The sequence below is a fragment of the Numida meleagris genome, chromosome 1 (assembly GCF_002078875.1).
Source record: "Numida meleagris isolate 19003 breed g44 Domestic line chromosome 1, NumMel1.0, whole genome shotgun sequence".
NCBI lineage: Eukaryota > Metazoa > Chordata > Aves > Galliformes > Numididae > Numida > Numida meleagris.
Window position 1 is genome coordinate 173798809 of NC_034409.1, and position 27822 is coordinate 173826630.

Sequence of the window (27822 nt, forward strand, 5' to 3'; positions counted from 1 at the left end):
TATAATTTCCTTTAAACATTCATTCGTAATGTACGTGTGAATCAACTCCTTCCTTTATCATACACCATCACCACCCTATGAAACTTTTCTAACCAAGGTACTCAAAATTAGTACAGCATTTGAGGGGGAGCAGGCTGTTGGTTTTGGTTTGTGGTCTTCTGCTGTTTTAAACAAAAGAATGGGACCTTTCAGCAAAATCACATGATTCTTGTAAGCCAGCAGAACACTTGAAATCTGCTCAATATTCCTCCTAGGCCCTAAGTGCTTCTCCTGCACTCCTCTGGAGGTGCCACCTAGCAGTCAGCTGGACTAAGTGAGGCAGTGTTGTGCTAAGAGCTCCAACTGCATTGACACAGAAGTTAAGCAGCATCCCTTTACTCCTGCATATTGTGTTCTTTGTCCAGTCTCCCAGCTGGAGGAAAAAACGCACAATGAAAAGCGGAGCAATGTCAAGAAGCATCCTCTCCATCACCAAGTGATATCACCTGTAATTTCTTAACATACTCCTTGCAATGCTTTTGGCCCACACCAACTAGGAGTCTCCTGGCCAAATTTCGGGCAGTATTCAGCAGTGAGAAATTCTGAGAACCCTTCAAGAAGACAGTCTGCACACAGCAGCTGCTTTTGTGGGTGAGTGTACACCAGCACAAACAGATCATTCCATGCCAGCTGGCCTCCGGTGCCAAGGAAAGTTTCCAGGCATGTCTCATTCAGTAGTCTAGACACAGACTAAGACTCAAAACTGGTCACTGGAGTTGTTCCTCATGCTGTCATTTTTCCACTGCCAATCTGAATGCTGGTGGCAGATGGCAAAAAGCCTGCTGCATAACACATCGATGCCATTTCATCCAATTCTTGACCTGAAGGAAAAAAAAACAGCATGCACTACTAGAAAAGGAACTTTAAGAAAGTTTTTACAAAATTTAGGTACCCTAAACAAGTATTTTATTGTCATCCTCTCAACTGCATACTCATTCAATATACTACTGTCAACTGACATGCTAGTTTCTTTTATTGCAGTATCTGTGCTCCAATCTACAGCAAGACCAATACCACCGCTGGGTTTTCCAACATCTCTTCATTCAGTACGAGTATGTAGCATGGCATGAAGCAGTACTAGAGTACACGCAGATGAGAAATTTGAAATGAGAAACAGAATTTGTTATATGCGCTTTCCTTATTTTGATGCCACCCGTCTCATGTTCATAGGGGTTACATTCTCTCTACTCCTAAATATACCTACAAATCTAAGTATAATATATAATTATATATACACACTAACAAATAAGAAATTTTATATTGAATACACAAAAATAAGTAATTTCTGGATTATAGCAGCTCAGCCGTTTATCCATTCTATTCCTTATCTGGCCAAAAGACAGAAAGGTGCTGAACTGTTTGTCACAAATATTTGCAAAGCATCCCTACAATATATTGTCTCTTAGCATTTGGTACATCCACACCGGTCCTTTTAAGGAGGAGTGGTTTAGAAACCTAATGCAAACCCTTCAGATTTGCAAATTGTCCAGGCGTTGATTAAAAATAGTGTTAATGTCTATTTCCAACACTCAGTTTTTATAACAATTTTAATGTAAATGGTAATGGTCTGTCATAATGGTCATAAATAAGATATTGAAATCTAGGTTGGTATCAAAAATCATTGAGCATGTGGCTTAAATTGGGAACCAAGGACTTCTCTGCCATCAATATTCTTCCTCTTCAAGTAGAGGAATTAAATATTCAATCAACAGACTTGTTATGTGAATGTGACTACAGTGATGAAAATCGGCACGGATGTGATTAGTAGAAACACAGTATGCACACTGGAGACATTGCAATAGAGCACATTGTTCAGCATCCTAAAAGCACTGTGCAAGAACTTACTGAGTCTATGAATGTCAAGAGGCTTGTTCAAGGTGTAAACATTTCATATGAACCATGGTTCTGAAAAAACAGTTTACTGATCTCGGGCAGCTCTTGCTCTAATAGTTGCTCGTAAGCTGTACCTTGAATTAGGTAAAAAACACCACTTCAACTCCTGCTTCCATTAATTTTTCATCTTTCTCACCATTTATTACGTATGCACAAGCTTCTTAACATTATTCATGGAAGACCTGCATGTAGTCAAGTAAGAGACTTAAGGTGTTTTAACACCAAAGATTTCCACCACACCCAAAAGCATTTAGTCTTAATTAAGCATGTTTCTGTACCTCATTTTCACCAAGTCCACATGAGAATATCTTAAGAAATAAATTAAAAATTACAGCAAGCACTATTTGTTACTTGTGTTTTCTGGACAACATGTTTTTATTTCCAAATAAAACTCCTCCATCTCTTAGTAGCATTCAACTACTTTTCATACAAATTCAATTTCAAGAATACTCCAACCACAAGAAACTTAAGCCCAAATGAAGAAAGTTCCAGAAGGGTAAGAGCAATAACCATGGGCAGAAGAAAGAGAACTTTTCATTCCTATTAAGCCTGCCAGGCAAAGCAAGCATGCACATATCAGTTTCTAACGTGTAGTAATGCATCATGACTTTCACTGCATCGAAGTTAATACAGAAAAAACTTTGGCACAACCAAGCACCACTCCAATGTCACTCAGGTCCATAAAAATTCCTCCTCTTTGCCTGCCTGGTGCTATGATTTATTGAGGTTCTTTAAGCCGTAGTTAAAATTCAACTAGGCTGACTGGCATACATTCTGCCCTCTCCCTTTAAAGGAACTAAAAAGTTGTTTCTGTTCACATCTCAAAAGAGAGCTGCTACAGAACAAAACTGTCACATTCAGCCCTGTCCAAGGATTTAACTTGAAGCCTCAGCTTGCACCGTTGAAGCTTCTATCAGTGACAAAATACAGTCTCTGATTTCATGGGGAAAAGAAAATTGAGAAAAAGTTTCAGAATACTGTGTTAATTCCTGAACATTCAAGCAATACAGGAGAGGAAATACGCTCACTCAAGTTTGTTTTTTTTTTCCTGTCACAGAAAAGACAGTGTGAACCGATACTGTTCCAAAAATGACACTTATGTCAAAGTGAATCATTACCTCATCTAGACATAAGATAGTCTGACGGTTACTAAAGTTTCCCGTTCCGAACTGCTGCAGGTTAATGTGCCTTTAAAAAAATAAAAGTATTATTTTGACACAGACAACAACCGCATCACTGTATAAATTTTAATAATCTTTTTGAGGATTGGATACTTTTCAATACCTCCTTGGTACAGTACGCTAGGAAAAGAATAAAACTTAAGAAATATTGCAGCCTTTTAGAAGAGCACATCACCTTGCCTCTACCCTGCATTTAAACCAAGTTTGTTTTGCTTTCATTTCACTCTACCCAGAAGTATATAGTTGCTGGATTTTCATCGAGATAGAGGATGAATAAAGCTTTGCAGCATACAATTAAGTCTAATTTTACAATTTATGTTACAAGATATATCTTAGGTTTAAATGAGTTTTTGCTTTCCTCTCCATCTTCTCACAAAAATATGTAGAGATAGCATTTGTTTCCTCTGTCTCCATATCCCTCACCTTAACCCTGAGAAAAGGAAGTACCTTCCTCAGGATCTTTCCTGTGCTACATATATTATCTCAAAAAATATTTTGTAGCATGTCACAAGTTATTCTCTTCACCTTAATACTCTTCTTCTGGAATTGTATTTCAGGGTATTTCTTTGTAATTTTTAGAATAATGTTAATTGAACTATAAAAGAAGTCATCTTGCAAAAAGAATAAGATTGTCACAACCAAACAAGTCATTGTTTAGCTGTCAAATTCTGTGACCTACAAATGGTGACACCTTTTGCTTTCGTTTCTAAGCCATCCCAAACTTGTCTTGGGTGGTTAGCATATTTGACACCGTCTACAGCATGTCCCACTGAACTGTTTGAACCAAAGCAGCTAGATGTTTTCAAAAGGCATTAAGTAAACAATCACATAATTTCATATTTAAAATAGCATTTCTATATTTCTACTCGGTCCTCAATAGTTAAAAACTGAAGACATTTACAAGCCTCTGTGCTATAAGGAGAGTTTTATTACTCAGTTCTTGGCAGATGCAACAATGGGAACAAAGGCCTTTGTGTTTACTCAGCTGCAAGGCTTTGAAGTGAGGGAGATCTCTACTTCTCAGGCTTTTCAAGAACTCTTAGTACACCAATATTTGCATGGCAAAAGCAAGATTGATTCCTCCGCATTACATGGCCTTGCCAACTTCAGTGCTGAAGACTATTACCCTCTCTTTCTTATCTTGTTTACAGCTATTACTTGATAAAATGTGCTTTTACTTTCTCTATAACCTGCAGACCAATGAAAGGCATGTAGTTATAAAGCTCGTCATACCAAAACACAGAAAAACATCTTTTTGTGAAGCAGCATATGTGAAGACACCTTCTGCAGTTTTATGCTCTTACAAGCAAGTTATTCTATCAATATGGTATCAGAAGTTTTGACAACAAGGTACTGCCTTGCTTGTATTCTCCCAGATTACTCACATATCCTTTCACAATCCCAACATAACACCACTGAGACTCCTTCCCACACCACCTGAATCAACCTACAGCTAAGTAGGTTGTAAAGAGGCAGTACTGATGTGGTTGGTTCAGAGGAGCACAAGGGTAAGCACAGAGCAACTGAGCAAGCAGCCAAGCACTACAGGCATCCCAGCCAGCCAGCTCCTGCCTCCTTGCTACCAGGAGAGCCAAAGGCAATGAGCTGCTTCTTGAGCCATACCTCAGAGTGTCTCTTGGCTGCTCATAAGCTGAAAGGAAAAAGAACAGCTTTGGGGACAGCATGCAGCCTGCAAGCCATGTGTAGTGCAGGCCTGCTCTGTTATTAGTTAGAGATGGAGAAAACAGAAAATACATGCTTTGATAAGCTGGAAGCCAATACTGCAAATGCAGTATATAAAAGCACACGCAGATTCAGGGAAGAAAAGACATGTGAAACAGAACTGTATAACAGGAAAATGCAAACTGATGATGACAGGCGACTATTAATCAATAGAAAACTTGTTAGAAACAATAGAAAAGACCAACAGGAGGCAATGAAAGGTTGGCTAACAGCACAGAGTTTTGACAGAAGGCAATGAAAGGTTGATTAACAGCACACAATTCTGATGTAGGAGGAGGAGTAGAAGAATGAGGCAGAGTTACTATTTTTAGAAAGGAACTACAAGGAATTAGAACAATGGCTGCTTTAGAAGTCCTGACTCTTCTTAGTAGTTCTCAGGATTTTTACCCTCACTTTTTTTCCACTGCAAACTGAGTATCACCATTAGCTGCACCTTTACCTCTAGTCTAATCTCAATGATGTGCTTCCAGATCTCTTGAAATATTCTTCGCACATCCAAATGAGATCTCAGAGTCAGAAAGATCCATTCTGAAGAAATGTTGATCACTAGCTACCTGTAGTATTCATTCAAAGACTGTATTTCCTCAATTCATCATGATACAATTTACTTTTATTTTCCTTCCTTATGCTGCTTACTTAACATCACTGCATTGCATGCAAGACTACTACTGCAAAATTTGGATAGTAACTTTGCTTGAGGCAGTTTGGCTCTATTACATATGTGTTATGATAACCTCACTGCACACAACCACAGTTGTTTTCAGCAAACTTGTTTTATTTGCTGCACATAACAAATGCATTCCTAAGATTAATTAGGAATAGTCTTATCTAGTGTTAGACTTATCTGTTGAACTTCTAGTGATAATTTGGAAGGCATCTAGTGGACAAAGCATGGAATGCAGAACATCCCATAGCGAAAGAAAATGAGCATTACCCACAATTGACTAACTATTATTATTCTCAACAGATTGAGGCCAGCTAAGCCACTTCAACTAAGTCTTCTACATAGGGTCACTAACTCCATTCCTCACCTTCCAGTCATGTGTTAAATTCAAAAATTCTGGTGTCTCTGGTACAGGTAGCATTGCTGCTGTTTTTTTTTGTCACCTTTTTCTTCCCATGCCTCCACAAAATGTAGACAGCTTTCTTCTTTAATAATGAAAGCATTCCTTTACTTTAGAAAGGAAATGTAAATATCAAATACAACAAAAGCAACCTGCACATGGAAGCACAATGCCATCTAGTAGTCTTTAAGAAAATGATTTGAACAGCATGCAGAAGTGAGGCACAGAACCATAAGATGCACACTTGACTATCTAATGGATGCTCATCGGGGACACACCATGCAGCCTGCGTTCTGAGTAAGACCTCCTTATAATTCTCCTACTGAAAAATGAAACAATGTTGTAACTTCAATATACAACCTCAAGGTTGCACTGGCAACCTAAACTTACCATTTAACATCTAACTATATTTTACTAGCATTTCTTATAGCTGCTTATTTATTTGCCTCTCTGTGCTATTTCCCCAGTAAAAAAAAAAGTTGAAAAGTTTCCTCATACTGCATCACTGATGCATCTATTTGTGAACTGCACAGATCCACCACATATGACTAAGTAACTCAGGGATGGAATAGATGCTTCCATCTGTACAAGCAAAGCAAAGGCCAATTAGACATTTTGCAGCAGATTTCTGATGTTCCACTGACAGGCAGAATGCTGAATGTGCAGTGTCTCAGTTTGATTTAAGGACCCAGAAAAGAATACGTGCACAGATTTGTCCTGTTCATATACTACTACAACTCAAGTTCATGACATGCCAGCTTGTTCTTTTGTCTGGAACTGTATGCACTTCCCTCATGCAAGTCCACCCTCCATTCTCTAAGTCTCGCTACGCTCTCGGCTCTTCCCTTTTGCAGTTCTGTCCTCCCAGCTCCTTATTTACTCATCTTCAACTCAGTTTCTATAAGCCCACAGCATGTCTCTTCTCTTATACACCTCTCCACTCCAATTAACCCAGATGCAGCTCTTTTTTCACCAAATACAGACTCTCTTCCATGCTGCTTCAGTATGAAGCAGATGAAAAGGAAAAGGTAAAGGAAGATCAGCATTCCTGCTCTGCATTCAACCAAGGCCTAGACCAGGCCAACACCGTAGCAACAGGAATGAACACATGTTGGAACATGCCAGTGCAGGCTGCATCTTTGGGAAACTTATCTAGCACCTAGCAAGCCTCCAGTGGGGCTAAATAAACCAGTTTGGAAAGCTTTATCAAGTGACCAAATCTGGGCAAATTTGCATAAAGGCAGTAAAAGATATATCCTTGACGCAACCACTGATCTATCAGGCTTAAACCCTCTGTTCCAAACTGTAAAGCATTTGTTTTCTTTAAATAAAAGTCCAATTTTTCCCTTGCCTCGTTCTCCAGAGGACTGAATGACATGGAAAATCATACCACAAGTCCGTAAATTTGGCAGTATAGTCTCAATTTAGAAGCTGACAAACAACCAAAACAGCATTGCCAGCTCTACCTATGAAAATAAGAACTCAAGCTACATTATCCAAAGAAAAAACAAATCAACATGGGAATGCTTTTGTTTAAATTGTAGCGTCATGTCTATAAGCATGTTTTCCAGCAATAATGCAATTCATCTTCAGAAGTACTTTTCTTTGGCCTCCAACAGGTAAGAGGCACAGCGATTTCTTCTATTTTGTCAAAAACAAACACAACGCCTTGACTGTAATCTCACAGACATTAGTATTTAAAAATCCTGTGAGCATTCACATTAGATTCACACTCATCATACGTCTAGAAAAAAAAACAATTAAAACTTTGTGCTTAGAAAGATGTCAGTGTTGCTACAGAATTCACTTTAACAATACAAAACAATGACTTTCTACTAAAGGGATAAGATGCAGCCTCATTAAATACCCAAACTTGTAACTGTACAGACAGCAACAAAAAAATAACCTAACTTCTAGAATCATCAGTGCACTCTGGGATCAGAGGTTCAAAATGCTCTTTTTAAATCATGCATCAGTAATACACGTTTCCATAATTTTGCAATTCTGTTGAATGAGAAAATCCAGTTTTCTTGAAAACATGCAGTAAGAAACAAAAAGGGAACACACCTATTTCCCACCTTTTGCTGAGTTATTTTTCAATCCATTATACAGCCACAACTGAGATCAAAGTAAGCTCATAAGTAGAGTTTCCTCGATACAAAAGAAGAGAGTTGCTGTCAGGACTCAGTGGGAACTATTTGACTTGCACTCTCTTTCATTTACCAGCAGCTACTTTATTAAACCCTTGAGTAAAGGGAGAGATCATCTTCTCAGCTTTTAAAAGCAAGTTTGAGGGAATGACAGTACTCCATGTGTTAATCCAATAGTTGCTCATTTAGGTTTTAAATATGGCATACTATTACCTATACCATAATTCCACTTCATAGAAACTCCTGTGTCAACATCCACAGAAGCAGTATAAATACAAAACACATTTCAGAGGACTTAAATATATAATCAGCATCACTAAACGCCACTAGAGATTGCATTTGCAAATCCTATTTTTTTTTCTGCTTGGCAACTTACTGCTTTCACAGTCTACATTTTGCTTTAGTGACTTTTGCTTTTTGCAGTATCACAAAATCTTGTAAAAGACTATCAAAATTAGACATAAGCATAAAAAAGATCAAGAAGCATGGTATTAACATATGTAGCAATGCCCAAACTGCTGAAATAAGTGCCAATAAAAACAAGCTAATTTTAAAGCAACAATATTGCTTCATTCCTATTTACAAGATTAAAGAAAGTATACATTGTATACCCTGCAAGATGACATACCAGCCCAATGCACTTTTCCTGACTCTTGGACAGTTACCCTTCTTGGCGTAATGCCAGCCCAAACTAATGAAACACCATGAAATTCTCTGCTATTACCTGCATCATGGGATACTTGGATTCAGCAGGACTTCCAAATCCATTAACGCCAATGAAGCTGGTGCTAAAGTAAGAATCCGTGAGACTAGCATCAGCTAGCCCACCGCCATCTATTCCAGGAACTACAAGAAAAAAAGAAAAATGTTTCAGACAAATATAGTTTTATCACTGGTTTATGTGATGACATCTTTTTAAAACATTTGAGGTGGGGGGAGCAGAACAGTAGGAAGTTGGTAACAATGCTTCACGCCTATCTTCTCAGTAAAACAAACAAGAAACATAAGTGCATAAAAAAATTATGAAAGCGGATACTAAATGACAGCATATGCAGCACTGAGTTACAACATGAATGCAGAGAGGCAGAAACGTGGCAGGTTTTTAAGGAAACAAGGAACCCTATAAACAATAACAACAAGGCAGGTAAAATATCAGGAACAAATAAACAAAAATAGATGATCATTTAAAGAAAAATCAATATCCTTGCATACACATCTTAGAAATGTATGTGTCAAGAAGAGTTTTTAAGGGAATTGAGTTGTTCTTTTAAAAGGTAGCAAAAAAGATACTTTAAAATATCTCAAGTTCTCTCACACAACGCACAAACACTTCAAAAGCTTCCTTAGCATACTGCCATTTTCATTATCTTGTACTTCACCAAGCAGCAACAGTTGCATAAGTGGCTAAAGATTATACTGGACTGAAATTAAATGTGAAGGATATAACTGAAGAAATTAATCTCACTAAGTTGTGCACCTAGAAGTAAACGCAAGCGCTGCACTTGAACTACAAATAAATGAATTTGCCACTGTGAGGCTACGGAGAACAACAAGAGCAGTCACAATTAACACAAAACACTCACTCAGGTACTACTTAGATAACAAAAGATTTTACAGCTGCATACAAGTTGCAATTCAAATTAAGCTTCCACAAAAACACCCACAGCAAATTATAACGGCACTAATCTGTACGGCCAGGCCAGTGCAAGCCAACAGACATGAGTAACTGGTAGCTCTAAGGTAGAAAGGCACGCATCCAACTCAGAAGAACATCCTGTACCAAACTACCCAACTTCAACTTCTGCGTGGACTTTCAGCCAGCCGGTGACACTGAAACGGCTTCCTGCCCTGAATTCTCAAGGGAAATCAGCTGGAATTTTATAGCAGAGCTAATGGCACGCAGCTTATATTCCCTACAGTCTCATGAGAACGGGAACTTCCACTCCAAAAGAGACTACGTAAATCATGAAGCCATTTCCACGCTACAGGTACAGCAAGAGTAAAAGAAGTACTACAGTCAGAAGGAATCACAGGGAGGACTAGAAGACCAGAATCACTAGCAGCATCCACACTCTGGGCACATGCACCCAAAGCGTGCAGCTGTATCAACTAGCCAACCGGGGTTAAAACCAACAGCACCACCGGTGAAGAGCTGGATGGGGTGAGAGATCAAAAAAGCACCACACTTCCGCTGCAGTACAGATGAGCTTTGCAGTCAAAACAAGTTTTTGAAGTATCACTGCCAAAGTTAGAACACTATTTGTATACTCTGAAGAGTTGACGGATATACCTAAGGGGCTCGAAAGATGCTAATAAGAAATTAAGTACAACATGGAAATGTTCATAAAAATGCTTTAAGGCAGCTGAGAATAGTAAAATAAAGCTGTCTCCACCATCCAGGCCCCAGTTCCTCCTTCGTAATTCTGAAGAGCAGCCAAACAAACTTCACAAAACCTCCTTCTCCAGCTCTAAAAAAGACAAAGCTGCTGTTCAGGTAAAAACTTACCTTTTTGAATGTAAATTTTCTAAATGAGGGTAAAGAATAGAAAAATTATAACTACTGAACTGCTGTATCATTGAAATTAATGTGTGTAGAACACCAGTTATTGTTCTCCCCTACCTGCTCCTTCAGTCTCTAACTCATCCTGTAGAGGATGGCATTTTAACACAATTCTTTTCTGGTAAAGTCCTAATATTTTTCTCACAAGAAAGCTATAAAATAGCAAATGTGTAGCAATGAGTAGTTTCAGTCTAGCTTGCCCACAAGTTATTTAGGGTCCACGCTGTACTTTCTGCCTATCTTAAAATTCTCCATCTGCATTTCAGCCATTATCAAGAACTACATCTTGATTGCAAAAGACCACGAAGAACTTCAGCTTGAAGGAACAAGCATTGTTTCAAGGTATACTATATGCACCGTCTTCCATTTCATCTTACATTTCCATCAAAATTCAGATTATATCCAATTTTTAAACAAACTAGAGCAAGTGACTCCCTTAGATAACACCACCAGTTATGAGATGCTCCAGCCTGTTGAAAACTTGAACAGACAATTGGCTCAACTTCCCCAACTGCTCCTCTCTACATCAGAGTCAACACAAGAACCCACTTAGCTTAATTTCTCTCTTGGACAGATACAGTTAGTATACAAAATCATTACGACTGGAAAAAGGCAAGTAGAAAACCTTCAAGTAAGGATTTTACCATCTTCAGCAAGGCAAGTGAAAGGCCCCATCTGCATGAAATAAACCCCACAGCTCAACTGCAGTAATCCAGCAAGCTGCTATAGCTGCAGTCACCCATTATCCAAATAAATCACCGGAGCCAACACAAGGCAGAAGCAAGCAGGCAGGACCAGCTGTTCTCCTCCTTGCCCAGATGCAGTACCCACAGTGCCAGGCACCTCAAGCTGCAAACAGCAGCAAGTTTCCTGCAGCGATCCCAAGCTGAGCAATGTGGAGGACACTGCTGTACAGCATAATGTTGATCTCTAACGCTGCTCAAATACCAGCAGTATTTGCGACACAAGCCAATCCATACCACTCAAAGCTGTTTCGTACTACAGACTAGACTTCCTATTGACATGCTGGATACTCCAGATAGAAAAAACTACTCCAGCACATTTCCACTGTCTAGCCATGTGAAGACTCTCAAGCCCAATGGCATGGTTGTGCTGCCAGCCTCCTTGCAGGGATCCCTCAGACTGCTGCTCTTGAGTGCTGACCCACCACTGAATTCTGCTGATGCTTCACCTCCTGCACTTACTCACTCCAAGATGCATTTCAGCTATTTGCCTTCCTACTCTCCTAAACCAAACGGCCCAGAAAAACACCTCTAGCAGAGGGACAAAGACAACAAGAATACATTCCACAGGAAAAGCACTGAGAAGTTTGGCTCATTTGAGCAGAGGGCAGCTTTCTTAGCAATAGCTCCTATTTTCAATAGAGTTCTTGAGAAGCAATAAGTGTAACGACTGGCTTCAGAAGAAGCACTCACTTCTATAAAGTAGCTTCTCTGTTGTAGCGATAAGCAGGACTAACGCAATGGAAACAGCGTTACAAAAGGTGGAAGGAAAATACAGCGCTCACCCGGATCGGAAGATTTGGGGCTCGCAGGAAAAGGCTCCCACCAAGGAAGGATCTCCAGGCAGAGATCCTTCCTCAGGGGCAGTCAGCCCTTAAATGAGGCCTAAGAGGGGTGGAGCCAGGCTCCACCCCTTCTGGTTGCACAGGTGAATTGCCTTCACCTGTGCTCCCAGGGCTGACTGGGTCTTTCCTCCAGGTGCTCAATCAGTGGTTCAGGCCATGACTCAGCAGTTCCCATACATCTGTAGTAGGGAGAAAGAAAATTAACAGAAGATGTGCAGCTGACATAGGTAAGTAATCCCTCCACTGCCTATAAAACCAAATAAGAGCATTCCCCACTACTCCACTGCTGCACAAAAGAGGGAAATTCAGGTGTTACAGCAATGAAAACTCAACAAATACCTAAACAACAAAGGCAGTTGTACTGGCTTTGGCACTTGGCCTTCTCCATAAGAAGGTGCTTATCTTCCTTCTGCCAAATAGTTGGCAAATCATAAATTCTCCCTTGCTCTTCAAAGACAAAGGCAGTTGAGAGCATAAAAAAAAAAAAGTAATTTATCATACATAACCTACAGGAGATCTTCAACCAGAAGTCTGTAGGCTTTACCACAATAGCAGCATGGTACTAAAAGCAAAATGAAAAACAGAAGTCCAGAAGTTCTTTTATTCCCTTGCATTTGATTTGTCTCTCTGGATCTCTCCTGTCATAAGCACACACTTTCAAACACAGTGCTATTAGAATGAGAAATACAAACTTGTGAGGTTTGTGGTTTTTTCTTTTTTAAATCACCAATTACAACTGTAGGTAAGTAAGTTTGGACAATAACTTAAAGAAAATCTGGAACTGGCTATTCTTGTCAGAGGAACGTGCTTTTGTTTCATAACAATACTTTCCACATGTTGAAGTTACATAAATTGTCAACGGACCCTTCCTTGGAGAGGAACTACAACTTCCTTATAAAAGAGTAAAGGTTGATCAGGTACACCTGAGAAGACGACACGGATGTGGGGGGAACAAAAAGAGTTAAGTCTCCTTTTTCAGGAAACATCAAATTAGAAAAAATAATTATGCAAACTAAGAAACCATTGGTAAAATAAATGTAAACACGTTGGGCAAGCACAAATGAAAACAAGAAGTGTCTAGATTCCAGAAATTACATTCTAGTAATTCTGGAGGAAAAAAAAAAACAACTTGAGAAATTCAGAAGGTGGTTTCTACATTTTACGTACTCATTATCCAATAACATTTTGCTCGGTGAGTAACACTGCAGCTTAATGTGACAGCTGCAATTAAAAATAAATATCATCTTACATAATTCTTCACCCACAGGATTTTAGCACAAAGTAGGCTTCCCTTCAGATGCAGGCACCAAAGAGTGGGGGGAGTAAAATAGATGGTTATTTTTGCCTTACCTATTTCAAGGATTTTTTTTCTTCAGGAACAAAGGATCTCAACACAGCCAAAGTACTTGAGTAGTACTGTGATGAACTCAACGGGAATGCTTCAGCAGAATCAGTGGGTTCAATGCTGTTTTGTCATACTAGCATTATCTGAATACTAACACTATCTGGAAAGGTGGCATTCCTGTTATTTTCATTCTGAACAGTAAACAAATACTCCACTATCCTGTACTGCTTTTACAACCCTGGCATCAGCACTGATAATCCAGTAAACTGTTCTTAATGTTCTTTACAATAATGGGATATACGGGCCCAAAAATGAACAGGCTGAAGTAAGATCCCAAAAGATTTTTGTTGACGTATTTTTCAAAACAAATATTTAAAGATGTCTGGCAAGGTAATAAAACAGACCGAAATAAATCGTTTTGCTACTGTCACCACCTAACAGCCTTACTATAATTACTTTATGCCTCAAGAAAAGTTTGTATTTATAGAGGCAATCTTGATTGGAACTCCCAGAGCAGCCACAATCGCAAGCACTCTCCAACTCAACACAGCTTGTGTAAGCTTATTCACATATTCACTGCACACGTGCATTCAGAGACCAAGGTGTTATCTCAACTAGATATAAAGCAGCAAAAACTACAGTGCCATATCTTCACTGGAATTTTAGAGTTAGCTATCCTAACACTGAGACAACAATAATACTTCATATACAAAGCCTTCCTAGGGCAAGTCGTTTAAGATATAGAAAATTGGTTCAGTGTTCTCAAAGCACTGTGGAGTCATAAGAACTTCTCTTTCTCCTACTCTGCTTTGTACTAACGTGTTTGTATCAGGAAATAGCCAGGTGTTTGAGGTGCCTGCCCTGCTTTTGTACCTCTGGAGCAGCTCCCAAGCACTGTATGCGTTATTAAACACATCTTAGTAGCACTGCAGAGAAAGCAACAGAATTATTGTCACAACTTGCTAGGGCAAGCAGCTTCTTCCAGTCTTTTTTTTTTTTACCTCTCATTTAACACAACCATTTTCCAAATCCAACTAGTAACCACAGAAATTGAGAGAGTGGGCAAAGACACTGTGCACTAACCCCCAGGCATGAGGAGCAAGAAGTAAAAGTACACCACTGGGTCGTGCTGCTGTAAATGAAAGTGCAGTCGGAGGGCAGACAGCACAAATGAACCAAGTTGGCTGAAAGACAGACAGGAAGCAAAACAGTTTGGGAAATGCTGCCGTATTTACAAACACTCCCACTAAGTGACGAGATACTCTTGGGTAAGCAGAGGAAAACAGTAGTCTTCACTATAAAATTAAATGACTGGGCTGCCTCTAAATAAATAAATAAATAAATATTTCCCTCATCATAGAAGCATCTGAAAAAGCCTGAAAAAAGGCACCATCCTTTCACTCCATGAAAATCTTTGTACTGCATCTAGAACAGCAGGACTCTTCTTCATGGACCAAGTCCAAAAGCACAGCGATAATACAAACCCAAAGTGATACTTTTGAAAAAGAGCCATCAGAAGCATTCTGTTATCGGGAGAAGCAATTCAAACTAATGTAACCATTTCATATCAGAGCTTTCAGAACAAACATTCTCTAATAGCTTTCACTTTTCCTGATGTATTGGATCAAGTTGTTCAATATATGACAAATTTCTTTCAAAACAAGTTCAATTTTAACACCCTCTTTCTAGTACCTAAAACTGAACTTCCTAATAGAAAAAAAACAGCTGTATGAAATGGATGCGGATGTTCTAAAGTCCTGCCTTGGATATTTTCAACAGGAGTGAGAAAGAGACACCAGAAAAGAAAGGAAAGCTCTTCCTGCCCATTTTGTTAGCACTAGAACAACTAAAAGAGAGAAAGCCTACCCACAGATGACAAGAATTTCATATCGTGTAACCAGTCTGACTATAGCTTCTACAATGCACATGTTTACTGTGACTTTTGTGTTTGAGTTGTTTCTAAACCCCAATTCTCAAATAAAAAAAAAGTAAAAGGCCATAAGGAAGCAAATAAAACAATACAAATAAGATTTAAACACGTAACTATCTTTGAAGATCAGACAAAACAATCACATCATCAGAACTTAACTTCCAAGAGACTGATGGAACACATACAAACACAGGGCGCGATCTACACTAACTCAGCTTCAATACACAGCGATTCACTATACCATTTTTCTGGCAGCATAACGTATTACATCATTACTAGAAAACAACAGATAAGGAGAACATCAGCCACATCAGCTTACTATCTAAATCCCTCCACTGACCCCCTTTCCAACAGCTGCCTCAAGACCAAGAGATTGCTTGGCCCCCGAGGTCCTGCAGAGCTGCTTCTCCCTGTTTCTCACCCCACCCTCACTTACCATTTGTCCACTTTTCCCGCAGCAGTCTAAATTTGCTTCTAGACGGTTCCTTACACAGGGAACTTTTTCTGAGCTGGTCCCCAAGGTCACTAGTTTCTGTGCATTCAAATCCTTCCTGCAGGCCCACTCCTACAGTGATACCTACAAAAAATCAGTTATCTAATAACTGCTGGACAGAAACTAAGTGGGGATGCTCAGTATCTTAAGAAACATTATCAAAACTTTACATTGTTACTGTACATATAAGCTTCAAGTCCACTCACACAACGTCTGTAACTATCCCACCCCCCAACAAACACTCTTTTTTATTTTTGTCTTTGAAATAAGAAAACAATTGAAATAGTAACAACTGTTAAGTACTTGGATACCCAACGCATAGTGGGTACTACCAGAAACAAATAACCACCAGTACTCCAGAGGTATCTGTAATTCCTGGGGAATATTTTGACTTGAATTATTCCTCAGACAATAAAGAATACCCTTCAAGTATATAAATAGAGAAAAATCAGTTTCAAATCTAACTAGTAGCATGTTTTTTCTTTTCCTCCTGAAAGTTTCATGTGCTAAAACTGCTCTTCAAAATCTCATGTAATTTGCAGATTCGTACATTTTCCCTTCTGTTTTTCCTTAACCCCTTCAGTAATTTTCCATTTTCTTCCCAATTTCCACACGAAACATTTTAAAGCTGGAGGAAAAAAAAATCCATCCCTATTATTTCCCAATTTCTTCAGCTGACATGCAAGACAAGAACTGATTAAATGAATTCAGTCATTTTAATCTACTCCCATGCATCTCTTAACTTGTTGGTTTTAGTCTTCAGTTCTCAGATGTTTAACAGCCTCCAACCATCCCAAACGTCTATTCAATTCTCAGAATTATCTTCAACATCTTAAAATTACTGAGAGTAAAACAACATCAAAATCGTATTCTCTACCAGCTCCTGGAAAAGGCATCAGGAAAATTAAAAGATGATCCATCTCACTAATAAGAAAATTACGGTAACATGACAACCAATACAGCATCACATACAAGTACAAACAGCTCTAGAGAAGGAACTCTCAGCTCTGTACCTTTATTGGAATACCTGCTTTCTGTATGCAAGCAAAGAAGAACCAGGGGAAAAGAGGCTGGTACATTGCATACCATACCATATTTACCTTTTAAAGTCTGAGATAACTGTCAGTTTCTTAATACTTCAAGCTGCAAATACTCAAACACTACCAGAGATGATAACAATCCATATTTAGAATAATCCTGACCATTGTTTTGTTGTATTAAGTGTAATCCAACAGATTACCTTTAATATCTATTCTGCTGAATGGCTTATCTTCCCGTTTTTTCCTACATTCACTATTTCATTTTGTTTAAAGAAGAATGGACTAGTAAGGTCTACACACATTTTAAAAAAAAGCAGAACATACACAAATCTATAAGTATTTCTATCCCAAACCTAGCCTACTTATGGATTTAACCAAACGTAAAACGTAACTCTCACTGATTTAACTACCAAGGGACTGCACACAGTTGCTACAGTGGCAGTCAATACCCACTACGGCTACGATCAGCCTCAGAACATACAACTTGCAGGGTGAGAAAACAGCAATAATGCTTTTGTTAGGTCAACCCAACGCAACCCAAGCCCCCATCCTCCTTTCCCCCTTCTCACGGGCAGGCAACAAAGCCTGCACTGACAGGCTTTCTCTGTGGAGAAAGGCAGAGCGGCAGTGTTGGTGGAAGTATCACAGGCACAGTATGGAAATACAGATCTGTTTTAAAAGCACGTTTCCTAGAGGAAGGATTTTTGTACAGAATAAGGCTTGAAAGACCAAGAAAGAGCCAGCAGCAGCACTGTGCCCATGGTCAGCTCCTCGGGTCCCCAGGCCAGCAGTACTGGCTCTGCTGCCACAGAGCTCTAAGCACACTGACACTAGGTAAACGGCAGCGCTGGCAGCAGCCACCATGTATCCTATATTTTATGGGAAAATTTACAGCTGGATTTTAATATAATGACACTTTTCTTCAGACCCTCCCTCACATAACATCAGGCGCTCCAGGAATGAGCGCCAGCATGCAGTAATGCAGGCACTGAACTGCTCATTACAGAGCTTGTAAAGGTTCAAACAGAACAGAGAGCAGACAATAGATGTTCCTCATGCTATCATGCCTCTCACCTGCCCTTCCCTGAGCTGCACCTTAAAACCCTATCCATCATATATTTCTCCCTGAATGCCAAGGAACAGCAATTCCCATATCTCTGCTCCTTCTGCAGTCTTTCCAGGTAAGGCACCACTGCTGCTCCACCTGCCAGCTGGGACACCTGGTACTTGCGTCCATTAGAAGACCACTGCATGCAGATCATGGCCACTAACAAATCTTGAAGAAACTTTTTCCAACATGCTTTCTTTCCTTTATCTCTGTGATAGAGGTCCTATGTGAAAAGGTTGTTTTTTTGTTTGTTTGTTTGTTTTTAAATCAAACTCCAAGCAGGTAATCACAAGCTATGCTTCTTATCTTGCAGCTGATCAACAGCACATCTCAGACATGGAAGACCAAGCAGTCAGGAACAGTGCTTTGAACATCTGTGCTTCAAATGCTGTGGGACTGGGGATGCTACATTATGAAAGTGGATTGAGTTCATCAGCATTGGTAAACTTGCTCCCCAAGAACAGAAAAAGCCAAAGCAGTCAGGCTAAAGGCACATTGTGCCCACAACCTCAGCTCCGAGGCTGGGCAGCAGTGACCGTGTAGATGAAAGCACAAGCTTGAGGCAAGGATAAGGCAGTTTCCCAGAAGGCTCTAAGCCACAGGGGGTGGAAGATGAGTTTGACTCAAAAAATGAATTTTTTGTTGTTGAATTTAGTAACCTCAAACACAGCTTTCTTTCAATAATATCTGATGACTTTCTGACCTCCTGTCAGATGTTAGTATCTAAAACATCTATGGCAAAGAACAGTTTAACCACACATGTGAAGAAATATCTGTTGGTTAGCTCTGAGCACATCACCTGCTTGTTTCACTTGATAGCCTGGTACTGAAACACTTCTCGTCTTTTCACTGCTCTCCTCCTTATCACTCAATGTCCCCATCACCTATGTTGTGAAAATAAGTCAGTATTTGGGGAGCCTTCATGATTACCACAGAAAAACCTATAAGTAAATTAATAATCCCGTACTCAAAGCAGGATTAGAGTAACACGCATGTTAGAATGAGGCACTGACCCACTTTTAATAATAAATAGGACTACACAGTTAATTACTCAATGAGCATTACCCGCTCCATGCACTGAATGAGGCTGGGGTCCAGTGAGAAAAACAGAAGTCAGCACACATACATGTGTACCTAGAGACTGTCACAACACTTCTACATTAGGGAAGACAGGCAACGGGACTGTACAGGCAGGCTACCTTTGGGCACTTTCTAATTTCATATTCTTCCCTTTAGAACTTCACGGTTAAATAAAGCTTTGTTGTTGTTGTTTCTACATCCATGAAAATAAAGCTTTCATTCCATCCACTTGGAAATCATACTGGTAACACAGCAGGCCATCGGCAAGGTAACAATTTTAGATTTTTAACTTTCAGGACCTATACAGATCGACTCCAGATTTTGAACTAATATCTTCATAGAATCATAGAATGGCTTGGGTTGGAAGGGACCTCAAGGATTATGAAGCTCCAATGCCCCTGCCACAGGCAGGGCTACCAACCTCCATATCTAACACTAGACCAGGCTGCCAGGGCCCCATCCAACCTGGCCTTGAACACCTACAGGGATGGGGCATCCATAACCTCTCTGGGCACCTTCATGAAATGAAGCAAAGCCCAGAGGCAAGACTGGACCCACCCCATGGTTCTCTACCTTTCCTCCCTCTCTTCTTCCCTTACTCTTACTCTACCCAGACCCCTTCATACAAGACACTCATTTACCAGACCAAACCTTTGCCTTCTGTAACTTCATGTGAGGCAGCTCCCCCAGCAGCCATTCTTGCTCCACTCACATCAGCAGCAAATGGAGAGAGCTCTACAGAGCCTTAAACCTCTGATGGGCTGAAACGTACTCAATCAAAGCATGATTTCCAAACAATTTAACTACTCAGCAACATCAATCACTGAGCACACAATTATACTTTTTTTCTTAGATTTAGGACTTAAATTTTAGAATTCTTCTGTATGAGAACAAATAAAGAATATCCTTCATATGGAAGCTTTTATCCTTATGCCAGCTCTGCATCCTCTCCCCAAGCCTGAAAGCAACAGCTTAGAAGATTTTAATCTATGTAAAAGGAAATCATTTTTAAAGAAGTGTATTCCACACCTAATTCTGTTCAAAAAAGAAAGAGATGGAATCACTGGTGAATCTTTCCCATCTACTTCTATATCAAAAAAAGAAAAGCAACAGACTTCAGTTTGAACAACTGAAGTTCGATAAACTGATCAACACCTAAAGATGGCATCTTTTAATAGAAAGCATTGAGCAATTCTGTGTTTTAGGGTACTCCTGGAAGAGAAATCACAATAGCACTGCGTTAAGGCAAGGCACTGTCCAGCTCTCCACTGCACAGACAGTGCTCAATGGCATGAGCTCACCACCTGGGTTCCTGACACATGTACCAAGCGCTGAGAGCTCTACACAGGAAGGAAGTTCAACATGGTTACATCTCCCTCTCAAAAAAAAAAAAAAAAAGCCTGGATGTGAACATTAAGTCACTTAATGTAAACAAATACCAGCTTTATGACAGATCAATAATGCAGCCACGCTTAATGCATTCACGTAAAGAGGCATGACACTTCCCAGGGAGCTGGGCTGTGCTGAGCAAACCAAGCCGTTCCTGCAGCCAGCGTACATACATATCGTTATGGAATCGTCATTTACAAAACCACAGGCATTTTTTGTGGAATAATATTTCAATGGGAACGCTCCAAACTTCCAACTTCAGACTCAGCCGAAGTTGTCCGCACGAGGCACGACCCAGGCAGCCCCTACGGAACAGCTGTCCGGGCACCGCCTCCCCTCTGCGGGCGGCGTTCTCCGCCAACGGAGCCGGACCGACGGGGGCTGCAGCCCCACAGACCCCTCCGAGCTCCCCCTCCGCCTCCTCCCCGCAGGGTTCCAATGGAGCAGCGCACGGGGGCGGCCCGGGGAGCGGCCCAGCCACCATGGCAGTAGTTATTTGTTTCCGGTAGCACCAAGGCACACTCGGTAACCGCCTCCCCAGCACGAACGGCGCGTCCTCCCCGTACTCACTCGCCAGCCGCGGGCCATCCAGCCCCCCGCCGCCGCCGCCTCCTCCGCCGCCTCCCGCCCCCAGCTCGGCTTTCTTCGGCCCCACCACCGCCGCCGCCGGGCCCGGGCTGGCCCCGTGAGGCACAGGGTATCCAGGCCCGGCGGCGGCGGCGGGCGGGGGGAGGCCGAGGGGCAGCGCGCCGAGGGGAGCGGCGGGCCCCGGGCCGGCGGGGGCGGCGCCGGGCTCCTCATGCAGGAACTGGCACTCCTCGCCGTAGAAGCAGGTCTTGTCCTTGGCGTAGTAACGGCAGAACTTCAGCTTCACGGCCCCGCCGCCGCCCCCCCCTCCTCCGGCCCCCGCCCCGCCGCCGCCCGCCGGCCCCGCCGCGCCGACCCCCGCCGCCGGCGGCCCCAGTACCGGCGACGGCGAGGAGCAGGGCAGGCCGCTGGGGTTCATGGCAGCCGCCCCGCCGCCGGGGTCGGCACCATGGGGAAGGAGGGAGGGAGGGACGGGGCGGGGAGGAGGAGGAAGGGGCGCGGGGACCGCCGTCACCCCGGGGCTCCGGCTGAGGGAGGGGGAGGGAGAAGAGAGGGGAGGCGACTCCGCTCCGCTGGAGCGGCCCCGCGGCGGGGGGCGGCGGCACTGCTCGGAGGTCCCGGCGCCTGGGGTTGTTTATGCCATTTTCCTCTTCCTGAGCGGCTGCCCGGGCGCGCCTGCGCCGGCGCGGGGCATTCTGGGTACTGCCGCCGCGGGTCGGGGCGCGGGGGTAGCGTGCGGCGGCGGCTGCCCCGGGGCGCTCGGTTTTGCTTGGCTGTCAGCCGGCCCCAGCGCGCTGCTCCCCGCCCCTCGCGGCTTACCGGGGTTCCCCTCCGCCTGAGGGGAGTTCTCTGGCTCTGCTGCTTCGGAGGGGTGGTTTGCTTTCCCCGCGAGCAGTGCGTGTTCTCGGTGAGCCTCCGGTGTGTCACCTGGGCAGCCACACTCGGGGTTCTCTCGGATTTTCCTCGGTCGCATTGTTGGCACCGCTCGCGGTGCAGTCACCCAAATGGTGTCTGTGGGGGGAAAGCGTCGCGTTTTAAAGCGCGCTTGGCAGCAGTTGGGTATGGAAAGCACCGAGTGTGGAAACGGGAGCGCTTTGTGTCTCTTGTCTTCTCTGAGGGAATAACAAACCCAGGACCTGCGCCTGAGGTGCTCTTAAAAGTTGTGTGAAGAGGAATTAAAAAATATACGAAGTGAGCTTTTCAATGTCGTGCTGAAACCAGTCAGATCCTTCCTTCCTCAGAGGAAGTCTTTAAGGGCTTCAAGATGGAGCTATGTGTTAAGCTGGAATCTCAGGATCAGTTCTTGTGGTCAGAAGGACTCCTCCAACTTATAAACCAGCTGTAAAGTACAGCAGTTGTTGTGCCAAAAATAAAGATTGGGCAGAAAACTGAGAAGGTGGCAGGAGTCAAGAGCGGTGATGCCAGTCCGACATCCAAAGAGAACAATACAAAGTCTATCGCCTCTCTGCCATTCCCCAGTTTTCAGCCTTCTTGCCTCCAATTGCGTGGCAGAGGTTCCACGCATACTATGTTCCTGCAAATATAGGAAAATAGGCAAAATGGTGGAAATACCATCTTGGTTTCTCCATTAACATCTCTCAGTGGGAGCCCAGATAGCAACCACAGCAGACGCACTCATGAGTTCCTCAGACATGGGAAATTCTTCAGTCAGAACTTGTACCTCTTTAGATAATCAAAAGCAGTTGGATTTAGCACACAAATCAGAGGCATTCCTAGCAGCTCTTGCTGTGGCACTCATGGCAGACCTTAGTTGTGTATCACTCAAACCACTGTCATTGGAGTTACGTCTCTGAGGAGCAAAGCCCCAGACTTGGTTGCATGGGGCTAAGGGTGACAGTTCCCTCAGCTCTTGCAGTAGGGAAAGGGAGAGTCTGGAAGAGGGGCTTTTTTCTCTCCTTTTATCCTACTCATCCATGCCTTGGGAAGAAAAAAGAGTAGGGGAGAGCTCGCAGATGGGTGAGGCCTTTGGAGTGCCTGGGTTCATGGAGGGGAATAGGAATTGGAAGGTCCAATGCACAGGGAATGCCAGGTGTGGGGGACGAGAGGAACCCAACTGAACCCACGGAAGTCCTGTTATCAGCAGTCTGTGTATCAGCTTTTTTTCTAGGGATGATGTCCTCTGGAAAAAAAATCCCCTTCCCTGAAAAAAAAAAATCAGATGCATGTGAGAAGGCTGGGAAGGTATCAGAAAGATGTTAATAAAGGGAGAAGAAAAATCTCCATTTTCACTCTGAGGTTTCCCAAGCACTGTGGATCTTTTATCCAGAGCTTTAGTACTGTGGGTCTAATGGTATCAAGTTATCTTACAAGAGATTTCATGATACACATAGGGAAATACCTTTTCTGGGTGAACTGGTTGAACATGAAATAAGTTCTTCCAAGCAAAGACTTCATTTGTGTAGCCACTCCCATTGCTGAAGTGTATTCTAACCTGTGTTTTCAGCTTTGTGAATCTACTTTTCCCACAGCTCTTTTGCTGATCCATGCATTTGTCTACAACTGCATACACACTGAGGTTAGGAACGATGACACAATTGGGCTTGTGCATACCCAACACACATTATTTCTGCCCCCATGCTGTAGTTCAGATTGGAAACACCCACCCTGGATGCAGGCAGAGCTGAGATAGTGAAGTGGGCTGTGGCACATGACCCTGCCAGCTGGGCTGCACAGATAGCAGTGAGGCACATGGTATGATGCCATGGGGCTTTGGGTTCTCCTCCACCTGTGTTGGTGTTAGTGATCATCAAACTCTCACCAAACATCAATTCAGTTGGGAAGCATCCTTTGTCTTTTTTTTTGGCCAGCAGAGCCAATAATGGAAAGTGGTGGAAGATGGCATGAGCTTCTTTTTGTGACTCTGACAAACTCTCACATTTCCCATCTCTCATTTCTGTTAAGGATTTGGACTGAAGACTGACCTGTGGCCATTGAGCATCCACGTGGGACCCTGACACCTTCTTATTAATCATAATCATGTGTTCCCATCCAGTTTTATTTCCATTGCCTGTCCCCAGTGGCCAGCCAGGACTGCAAGGAGACCCATCACTCATTCAGTCTCTTTGAACTTGAACTACACTGCCTTGTGCAGCCCGCTGGACATTCCTGCTGATTAGCGATTGGTGATGTTACCATTCTTTTCACAAAACTAAGTCCCCTGTCTATTGAAGCTGGTACCTCTATGGAGAACAATGCAGCTCCTCTCTCGGACACATACCCAGATTTGTTTTGCACAAGATCCAGGGAGAAAGACAAAGGAAAAACAGATAAATGCCCCTGGGCCTTGTCCCAGTTCATAGTCAAGTCATCACTGCAGTGTGCTTCTTGACCCAGAAATGGGGAAATACTCCTATATGCATGCATACAGGCACAGCCAAATGACAGAGCTTTTATGAGAGAGAGAACAAAACATTATGAGATTTAAAAATAGATGGAGGTGGGGGGGGGGGGGGTAAAAAAGGAAATCCTTGGGAAGGAAAGCCCTGCCAAGAGTTCTTTTCCCCAGCCAAATCAGGTTGCATGTGCCAAATAGCTCTCCCCTAACATCAGAAACTGCGTTGGGAAAGCTGTGCCTGCTATTGAGAATGACAATTTTTCTTTGTGTTGTCCCAGAATTAACATGTTTAGTGAATCATGTGGAAACAGATCCTAAAGTGCAGGCTGGCATTAGATAATAGAAATGAATAGCAATACTTTTTGAGTGGTAGAGTTATAGTAGCTGTGATTCTTTTTTTTTTTTTTAAGGCATGGGCAATACAAGTTTTGTTGGCAGGAATCTTGTTAAACCTACTGAGTAGTCAGGAAAAGTAATGCATGAGCACTGCTTTCTTTTTTTTTTTTTTTTTTCCCAACAGCACGAGTAAGTCTATTACGAGATATTATCTCTGCTTAAAAAACTGCCCTTCCTTAATGTTATTGAAATACATCAAAGGAAATGTTTTTAAAAATGGTTTTGCATAATATGACTTGAATCTTTCAAGTCTATCACAGTATCTCATTACGCAAAAAAAAGTTAGCAAAATTTATGAAAATGTAAGTATAATCAGAGCCCACAGTAATATAAAAAGAAATTTAGCATTCGTTTTTTCTTTTTTGTTGTTGTTGGTGGTGGTGGTTTGCTGTTTTTTTTTTTAAGTAATAAAGCCTGATAGCTCAGGATATAAACCAACTGGTGTCTGAATTCTAAGGGAAATTGCCGCTCTTGAGAGGATTCATCCACAAAATTATTTCTTTTTTTCAATCTTCCTTTGAAGTGTTTGCAGCTGACTAATAGACAGTCAGGATGTTGGAATGAATGCACCAGCCTGCGGTGGCAGTTCCAGTGGCTCCCTGATGGGGCAGTACATGGAAGAAACCTAATGTTGCTCCTGACCAGATTCCCATCCACACGCAAAAAGAAATTCAATCCAACTCAGTGAAGTTTTGAATTCAAATCAAGTAGCAAGTCAGGAGCTGACCTTGAAGTGCTCCTTCTTACACCTATATTAATAACGTATGCTAACATGTACGTCAATTACTTATGGGGGGAGGTCTAGCCTTAGGCTAGAGTTCATATTAGTAGAAGCAATAAAACATGAGCCTAGTGCTGGTAATCCAGCCATACGGTTTAGCTAGGGAGTTTCCTACCTTATGGCAACTCCCACTGGAGATGGCTTTATCTAACTGTTGCAGTGAAGGCCAGCCATAGTGTGACATACTGTGGATAAAATCCTTGGTAACAGAAGGCACTGTACCATAAGGGAACAAAGAAGAAACCTGCTGACTCAGAGGAATGCTTAATGGTCATTTATATGCATATGGATTTTTTTTTTGAACCTCCTCTGCTTGCAGCCCTAGATGTTTAGAACTAAATAAATATACTGTTGTGTTTTTTTGTGTGTGTACATTCAACAGATATGAACTGTCCTGTCCTCGTTACTGTCATCTTTCACAAAAGCTTTTAAACTGAAAATAACACATGTATTTTGAGACTTCTGATATCAGATGAACTGCATCACCAGCAACAGGTTCTGATACTTAATCATAGAATCATAAAATCACAGAATCATCAAGGTTGGAAAAGACCACTAAGATCATCTCGTCCAACCGTCAACCCATCCCCCACCATGCCCCTAATCCACATCCTTCTGTGCCACATCTACACATCTCTTAAAAACCTCCAGGGATGGTGACTCCACCACCTCCCTGGGCAGCTTGTTCCAATGCCTAGACACTCTTTCTGAGAAGAAATTTTTCCTAATATCCAACCTGAACCTCCCCGGGCACAATTTGAGGCCATTTCCTCTCCTGTTATTGTTGTTACCTGAAGAGACCAACCCCCACTTTGCTACAACCTCCTTTCAGGCTGTTCTAGAGTGTGGTAAGATCTCTCCTGAGCCTCCTTTTCTCCAGATTAACTAATCCCAGTTCCCTTAGCCACTTCCCATAAGACTTGTGTTCCAGATCCTTCAACAACTTTGTTGCCCTTCTTTGGACATTGTGATGCTTTCTGATTAAGAAAGTTAATGTCAGTTTGCATCTAAACCACAAAAAAAGGCAAAATATCTGTAATGAAATCTCAGTAGCTTTCAGTGAATGCATCAGGTGGAAGGAAAAATAAAGCTCTTTACCCACTTGCAAATTTTGTAATAAAGGAGAGGCACCCACTCTTTTGGTGCACATGGAGGTGTTCAGACAGGTCATCATCTTGTCACCCAACTGGCCATAAGCAGTAAATGGCTGGGACAGATTTCTGGAAGTTTCAGAAGAGCAAACTGTCTGCAAACCGGGTTCTGAAGGCAAAACCTGTATGTAGATATGGTACTGAAAGGGATGTGAAAGACAGAAGAGACATGGACCTACTGGAGCACCTCCAGTGAAGGGTCCCGAAGATGATTTGCATTGCATGGGGGATGATGCACTAGTTTGGGATATTTGACAGATGAGATAGGTATGAAAAGGCTGGAATCATTTGGCGTGGAGAATAGAGAGAGAATAGAGAGCTCAGGGGGAATCTTATCAATGTGTACAAATATTTGATGGGGGAAAGCAATGAAGATTGGGCCAGGCTCTTTTCTGTAGTGCTCAGTGCCAGAACAGGAAGCAATAGGCACTAACTGAAACATAGGAGATCATTCTAAACAACAGGAAGCACTTCTGTGCTGTGCAGATGGTTGAACACTGGAATAGATTGCTTGGAGAAGTTGTGGAGACTCCATCTTTGGAAATATTTGAAATTCAACTGCATTTGGCCCAAGGCAACCTGTTCTAGCTGGCCATTCTTTGGGAAGGGGTTGAACTAGATAATCTCTTAGAGGTGTCTTCCAACCTCATCCATGCTGTGTCTGCACAAAGAAAAGGTCATCTACCATACAGGAAAGCAAAAGCATATGAAGAACTTGTTCCCAGCATGATATTTCTCTTTTTAAAATGATTTCTCTAAGACCTATGCTTCCTTTCTCAGTTTTTACACCTTTGCTAATATGTCCCTCCCTCATTTTCAATTCACTTCAACTCCTTCAGCTCCTTTGATACAAAGCACTGCATCAAATACAAACTTGTTTTCAGCACCAGATGTTATTGCCTGAATCTGTATTTCTAAGGCAGTTTTGTGAGAGACCATGCGCTCATC

The 27822-nt window shown here is 42.0% G+C and overlaps 1 protein-coding gene across 11 annotated transcripts in view; it reads right to left on the minus strand.

The window, feature by feature from the left end:
* PAN3 (PAN3 poly(A) specific ribonuclease subunit) overlaps positions 1-21882 on the minus strand; it is a 77098-nt gene extending 55216 nt beyond the window's left edge. For 3 of the 11 annotated variants that reach the window (XM_021378712.1, XM_021378694.1, XM_021378685.1), the window contains exons 1-3: positions 21174-21877; positions 15930-16070; positions 8795-8916 (exon numbers count right to left, since the gene is read on the minus strand). In XM_021378712.1, coding sequence (XP_021234387.1) covers positions 8795-8916; positions 15930-16070; positions 21174-21609 — 699 coding nt within the window. In that variant the 5' untranslated portion in view covers positions 21610-21877. Of the gene's footprint in view, positions 1-8794; positions 8917-15929; positions 16071-21173 lie in introns of all 11 variants that reach the window. The other 8 variants (XM_021378744.1, XM_021378703.1, XR_002433022.1 and 5 more) reach the window with 7 other exon arrangements.